Here is a 7330-nt window from a genome sequence, read left to right on the forward strand (position 1 = left end):
GTACAGATAGCTCTCAAGTAGCTTTGTGCAACATTCAAAAACAATCCAGCGTATGTTAATTTCCATTCTTGGAAATGCTACAGTCGTCTGTTTTATTTCTTTTTAGCAAGATTTTAAAAAGATAAGTAGGACAATTAAATAATCACTGCTAGGTACACAGACTTGTAATGTGTATTAAAGCTAAGCCTCAGAAGTACAGATTGGTAAGATAAACTTATTGTATTTTGATTGTGTAATAGAAAAAGAACTAAGACTGTGATTACAGAGTCATAAGGGACATGATGTGTAGAACTATATGCTACTCTGTATTTTTGTTGATGATTTGGCATTTGATATCTTGAATGGATAATTACTACTCCCACAACATTACTTGCATTTTTTCATCACAGGTTTTGTGTTCAGTCTCCACCTCATAAGTCATGCATTGTTAAAACATGACTGGTTAAAGTTCTTTCTATTCATCCTTTTCTTTCAGGTTTTATTTGATCAAATAAATGAACATTTCTTATTTTTTCATTGTTCCTCATACTGTTAGTACAGAAGAAATGTTTTGTGATCAGTTTGTGTTTAAACATGATTCGTGTTGGTTTGTGAGATAAACATTATAATTACTGGCATCAACATCATAGCAGAATTCACTGATTAAGCTACTTTTATCATCACAGTTTTTATACACAATCATGTTTAGAATACAAACAAAAGTTAGAACAGAAACTGATTAAAGGATTCCATATTTTCAGTGGTACGTTTGGAAATACCGATTTTCACAACTTAAATCTTCTTCAGACAACGGTGTAAACAAATTGAAACTCCATTTTCAAGATCCAGAGACCAAACGTGTGGAAATACAGGTGAGTAGTTTGTTCAGCTCTTCTATTTTCTACATTAAATCCAGATTTGAAAACTTCCAAAAGTTAACATGGCTTTAACTTTTACTTCATTGTTTTCCATAGGAACTTGAGTCGTCTTCACTTCACTGTCTTCTGTTTTGTCTGCATGCTTTCCTGACTGCAAAAGTTGCCTCTGTAGACCCTGGATTTCTCTGTAGCTCATGACCAGTTGTCATACCCTGTCTCTTAAGAGTAAAAAAATCAAAAAATGTTAAACTCGCTGTGTATTCTGATAAAGAAACCTTGTTTGTTGTCTTGTTCTGTAACAGATAGAAAAACAATATTTCAAATAGAATAAAGATTTTAGGTTTTGGAAGCTATTAATTTAGGCATTTATAAAAGTTTTGGTTTATATGTATCATATTTACTGATGGTTTATTGTATTTATTTATTTCTTAAATAAATGAGTATAGCATTTTTTTAAAACATTTTTAAATGTAATTACAAATAGCTTGTTACATCATACACAGCTGGTTTAGTTAAGTAATAGAACTGTTAGTGTTGTATACATAAAAATTTATGTATATTTTTCTAAGCATAGATTTTAAAATAGTGACTTTGTGTAAACAGTTTTACCAGTTTTATAGATTTTTTCTGAACTTGAGCAAAGCACAATTTATTGCACTCTTACTATTTTGACTGAACTAACTGTTTAGATACATCTGTTAGTGTTTAAAAATAAACAGAAGGTGCTTTAGTTGACACTAATTGTGACCTTTTTTAAAAATTGTAGATAATGTAACTTTTTATGGTACAACTGTTCTTATGTGTATTCTTATTCATTTGGAAAATATAGTATTTAAGTGTCAAAATAAAATATTTCAACCTGCCAGCCATACACTCCATAAAGCATTTAAGCTCTAGTATGGATTAAGTCTGAAATAAGTAAATCTCTTGGAACTTTCTGAACTGAAAAAATAAACGTATAAAATTTAAGGAATAAATTAATTGTGAGAGGTTGCTGGTAAAAAAATTGAATTACTTTTAATTAATGTATTTTTGTGTGCAAGAATGAAAAATAATTTAAGAAAACCATTTTCAAATAAACTTTACAATCACTATAAACTTATTAATAACTCTGCATATGGTAAGTTATTTTCCTGAGAAAAAGGACAAATACACGAGTTTTATACCTATAGATAAAAATAACATTTAAGTTTATATATATACTTAGCTTGTTGCAGACATTCACATGCCATATCTTTCAGTTGTTAGTTGTAAGAAGAACAGTTTCTGTGGTGTAAAGCTAAGTCAGAGGATATTTCTTATCACTTAATGAGGCAACACTGTTGAGAGAGTCAGTTTGTGGCACATTAGGATAATTCATTCATGGGTCAAGTATTAACCTGTTCTCAATTAAATCAAAGTAGTCACTGTTGGTCCCTTTTAAGTTGCTAGGAAGGACCTCTCTGTCAAGTGAAATGATTGTTACAACTGTACAGAACCTTAATAATGTGCTGGCTATAGATTTAGTAAGGTTGTTGTGGACATCTCTGCTTAAGTACAAAAAGTTTACTAATTAGCAGCTGTTAAAAACAAACTAGTTTAAGTCTTTTGGCATGCTTTTGAAACCAAGCAAACACTGAATATCTTTACCTCTTAAATAAGAAACTGAATTTAGTTGCAAAGTTTCACCTTACAAGTACAGGTTGTGAAGAGTTACATTTTGTAAGGGACTGATTTAGGCCTGTGGGTGAAATTTGCTCATTAATTTTGTTTCTTGTTGTGTGTGTGTGATTTTATTTCATTTTTAAAACATGTCTTAAAACAAAAGTCACTGTCCTAGAAATAATTGTTTGTATTTATCATAATTTAGACACTTTTTCACAACTACTATGTAAATCCATGTAAATTTGTTCTGAATGGAAACCACCACCATGTATCAAGTTCTTACCCTAGTTGAGTAAGATATCATGGAACTATTTATTCTTATTTTTGCATACTGATAATTATAACTGCACCCAGAGAACAAGTTAGGAATGGTATCTTATGATCTTGAAAAACTAAATTGCACCTCTTGTGTGTCAATATACTTAAAATTGTGATTTTTTTGTCTGTGTGTATTTGTTGTTATTATTTTAAAATGTTTTATTGATGTATTTTTGGTTTGTTCTAATTTACACAAATTCTGTGATATTTTATCAGTACTTTGTCACATTTAAAGTTACTTTAATTTTACAACTGAAATCTGTGTTGTAACTTCAGGGATTTATTTAAGTCAAGAGTTGAAACACTGGACATTTTATATTAATCTCCTAAAGTATACTTAACTTTAATTATCTAAATTATTAGAATTATTTTTATTGAATACCTTCATTCTATGCACTGATCATTCTAACAGTCAATATATCTTAATTTTTTATTATTTTTCTTTTGTTAAAAAGAGTTGAGAGTTTTGAGCTTTCAGCCTCATTATTTTACAAAAATTTGTGTTTGAAATACGTTTGAGATTTTTGTCAGTGTTTTCATAATACCTCATTTTTGTTTATTATAATTAGCAAGTCTGCAGATAGAATATGTTAGTTTTGGTAAGTGTGAAAGAAGATCTATAAGTTTATTTAGTTGCTATGTTCATATGAATATAATTTTTTCTTTTTTTACTTTTGTTAATTTTCTAATGTATTTTTCATTTTTATGTGTAATATTACCTCATGAGCTTGGGTAAGTGAAATGTGGAGACTCCAGTTTTTCTTGTTTTGCTGAATTCTTGTGTTATGGACTGAGTGTGTACAGGGACCATTAAAGTTGCCAGTTTGAGATGAAAGTTAGCTGTGTATTCTTACTGTGTTATTTCTGAAAGAATCATATCTGTAACTGATATAGAACTAAACAATATATACATAAGAAATAATAAAATTTCTTATATACACAATTTTGTACATAATTTATAATAAGCTAATGACAGTGTTAAATGGATAAAGCCAGTACTTGTCTTTAGTAAGCCATAGTTGTCAGATCACAGTCCATTAACATGTTGTACATACATGATAAACAACAAACATACTAGCTTCCCCTTTTTTTGTACTCTCAGATTTCTTTTAGGATAAAATCTTCAACAAGTAAGTTAGTATTTCTCCAAACCTGGATAGTTATTATATTAGAGAGAATTACTTCTCATTTGTTATCATTAAATACATGGCAAGAATTAAAAAAAGTTTCTATTCTGTAACCATTGTTCTATATTTCTTCTCTGGCATTTTTGGTAATACCAAACATAAAAATTAATTCATTTAGAAAGGCATTTCATAAAAGTTTGTTACCTGATGCTATAATTTTCTAGTGAAACAGGCAACTTATGAAAAGAAATGAATTTACTACAAATGTGAAGAGAATTCATGTATTCTATTTAAAATTGTCAAACTTGTTACTTTAAGAATTCTGTGTTACTTGGGAGAAAACATCATATCATGAAAAATAAGAGAAAGCTAAATGGTTCAAAAGCTGAGCATGGCAGATTGACTGTGAATGTAGCCTTAATCAGAATATGTATTTCTTTAATATTAAATTTGGTGCTCAGATTTCCTCTTCATAAATTCCCAAAGTCATTGTTAAAAAAATAAACGTGGTTTGTTTGTTTGTTTTCTTCTAAGGTACGTGCTTGTGTTGCAATAATTTTACTATCCACCAGAGTGTTACCATGGTGGTGTTCTGAGATACAAGGTATAAATTCTGCACATAAAATTATTGAAAATAATTTTTTTTTGACAGAATGAATCAGATCATAATGGAAAGTGAGGTAAATATTATGTGTTTCTGATATCTCACAACATCTGCTATACACTTTAGGGACTGGACTCAATTTACATTAAAGAAGAAACAATCTCCATAATTTTACTGACCAGTTTAGACCACAGTACCATCCCAATTTTAGACTTCCTCAAAATACCATCAGAGGTAGGGCTAACAGCTGGTGAATAGTGCCCTGGGTGGCATGGTGCAAGGTATATGAGAGGTGTTTCGTTAGCTCATGTTTTCAAATAGTTTGAATTCCTCATAGTGGGTTATATGAAAGGTAGTTCTTTAGTATAACAGCAACAAAATGTTTTAACTTGAACGTATACAATTGGATGTATCCTTTTTGTTAAAAATTCTGTTACGTCATAAGAAAATGTAATATTTAAAAAAACGTCTTATACAAATACACAATTTTTTAAAGGTTTTAGTCCTGGAAGGATATATTTTCTAATAGTAAAAAAAATTGGATGATAAACTGGTAACAGACAAATAAGTTTGTTATTATTTGTTATTGTTTTCTATTGACAGTTTTACACAAACTCTTTTTATCGTAAAAATAAAACCTTTACAAGAAATATTATGTACAACCAGGGGCGTAGATTTTTTACACCCTATGGGGGGATGATTTTTTAAACCACTGTTCAATTTGCAAATTGGTAATATCTGATTACGTGAACCTGAAAGCTGTAAACATGCAATCACAGAGTAATCTTGTTGCCACGATATTTGCATGTATACTTAGGCCTACTGACTGATACTTACGAACTATCGCTCAGATCGAAAAGCTAAGAAGCACGCCTATATCAAAGATGTACATTTCGGCTACTGAAAAAGCCTACATCTAGGCCTAGTTATGTAATTCGATTGGTAAGAACACGAGAATCACAAGAACAAACACACAATTTGTAGGCCTGTGATGCAATAAAAAAATTCAACAGACCAAACTGTAGGGGGGATGATTGTATGTACCACACCCCCCACCTAAAATGAAGGGAGGGATGTATATCTCCAGGATCTACGCCCCTGTGTGCAACGATATAAAAGTTTGCGTTAAAAGAACAAAGCTCCCCTCCCCATAATGGTAGAGTGCTAAAATCCAGGTTTCGATACCATTCTGCTTGCAATTTACGGAAAGGGAAAATTCTGGTGTTGCTAAATTCATTTATTATCCATCAACTGAGCGTATAATCACTGTCAGCATAAAAATAAAAATTATTAGTCATTAAATCAATATTTTATTTACGGCCATCATATTGGAATCCTTTCCCTAATTAATCACGGGTATACTATAACTTCCACTCCAAATTCACAATTTTTAAAGCTTAACCTGTAATAAAGTAACCCTATTTCCCATATTGCATGTGAAGTAATGTATAGAGTTATTTATTTGACGACATTTCGTGTGTTTGTCCTGAAAACCGACACTGTTTAATAGTGTTCAACTATTATGATCCATTCGAGTTAACGTTAAACATCTAAGATTACTCTTACTCGTGCGTAGCTTTGGCTTAGTCAGTTACCGTAGCATGCTTACAGTGAACTAATCAGAGGATGAAACAATTACTGCTATATTTTCCGAAGATGAATGGACATGGTCAAATATTGATGGTCTGTAGTAGGGGTGGCCACATACGACATACTTCAGATGTTTGAGAGCCGCAAGAAGTGAACGAATATTTCACACACTTTTTGTTATATAAATATTATACCTCCATGTGGCTCAGCGGTATGTCTGTAGACATACAACGCTAAAAAACGGGTTTCGTTACAAATAGCCTATTGTGTAGCTTTGTGCTTAATTCAGAAGAACAACAATATAAATATTAATAAATACATGTACGTAATAATATTTATTCATGTATGTAGTTTTTAAACTGTTAATTTGTATTAGTTTCAATAATCACAAAGTAATTTTTCTTAATAAATATCTGGTCAAAACATGGAGGAAAGTATGTAAAACAATAAAATGAGAGATATTTTAATCAAATACCGCCTTACAAAATTTTAGTCATGATATTTTTCAGGCACAAACAGACATTGATACAATGTCTACTGTTGGTAGAAGTCTAATGAGTTTCCATCTTGGTTACGAGTTGTTGAAATTCCGGCTGATATGTTGTCAAGGCTGTACGAATTAATTCCGTCAGATGTTGATTTGTAACGATTACACGATGCTTCGACTTCACAAACTTCATTACAGAGTACAGTTATTCACAGCAGTATGTTGTACTGAAAATTGAGATGAGTCGCACACTGGTTTTCTTCAGTTCAGTATATCTTTTTTTCTTGAACTTCCTTCCAGAACTCAATTGTAGAATAGGATTTATGGATCATCTTTAGACTCAGGTCCTCCTGTAGTTTTATTAGTTCCATTTCCACAGCAGATGATTCTGTAACCAGAGTTTCGAAAATTGGATAACCATCTTTGATCACATCAACCATGAATGGATTTACAAGAAAGGCGAAGCAGGGCTTCAGCTTCTGCAAGTCCTCAAACTTGTCTCGGAAATTATCAAGCAGTCCTTGTAATTGATCTTTGTATTCTTCCAGTTTGTGGTCTTTTATATCAATATCAGGAAATGTATTTACTGTCCTTTCGAGACTGGGAAAGTAACTGAAGTTTCTTAAAAATGTCTTTTTGAAAAAGTCTTGTTTTATTCTAAAAGCTGAAAATTGTCTGAGTAAGATCAGAAATAATCTTATCC

General features: G+C 31.1%; 1 protein-coding gene and 1 long non-coding RNA gene across 3 annotated transcripts in view; one reads left to right on the forward strand and one right to left on the reverse strand.

Annotated features, from left to right (window-relative positions):
- The window catches only part of LOC143257130 (gamma-2-syntrophin-like), a 27868-nt gene extending 24214 nt beyond the window's left edge, over positions 1 to 3654 (forward strand). The window contains exons 16-17 of the mRNA XM_076515410.1: positions 741 to 851; positions 954 to 3654. Coding sequence (XP_076371525.1) covers positions 741 to 851; positions 954 to 1055 — 213 coding nt within the window. The 3' untranslated portion in view covers positions 1056 to 3654. The remainder of the gene's footprint in view (positions 1 to 740; positions 852 to 953) is intronic.
- On the reverse strand, positions 635 to 5779 carry LOC143257131 (uncharacterized). 2 transcript variants are annotated; one of them, XR_013031698.1, is made up of 2 exons: positions 5388 to 5779; positions 635 to 1075 (listed from the first exon to the last, which is right to left on the reverse strand). It is a non-coding gene; the product is annotated as an uncharacterized LOC143257131 (long non-coding RNA). The 2 variants fall into 2 exon arrangements; XR_013031697.1 differs by lacking the exon at positions 5388 to 5779 and adding an exon at positions 4730 to 5016.
- Between the last annotated feature and the right edge of the window lie 1551 nt (positions 5780 to 7330).

Source organism: Tachypleus tridentatus, chromosome 7 (assembly GCF_004210375.1).
Source record: "Tachypleus tridentatus isolate NWPU-2018 chromosome 7, ASM421037v1, whole genome shotgun sequence".
Taxonomy (NCBI): Eukaryota; Metazoa; Arthropoda; class Merostomata; order Xiphosura; family Limulidae; genus Tachypleus; species Tachypleus tridentatus.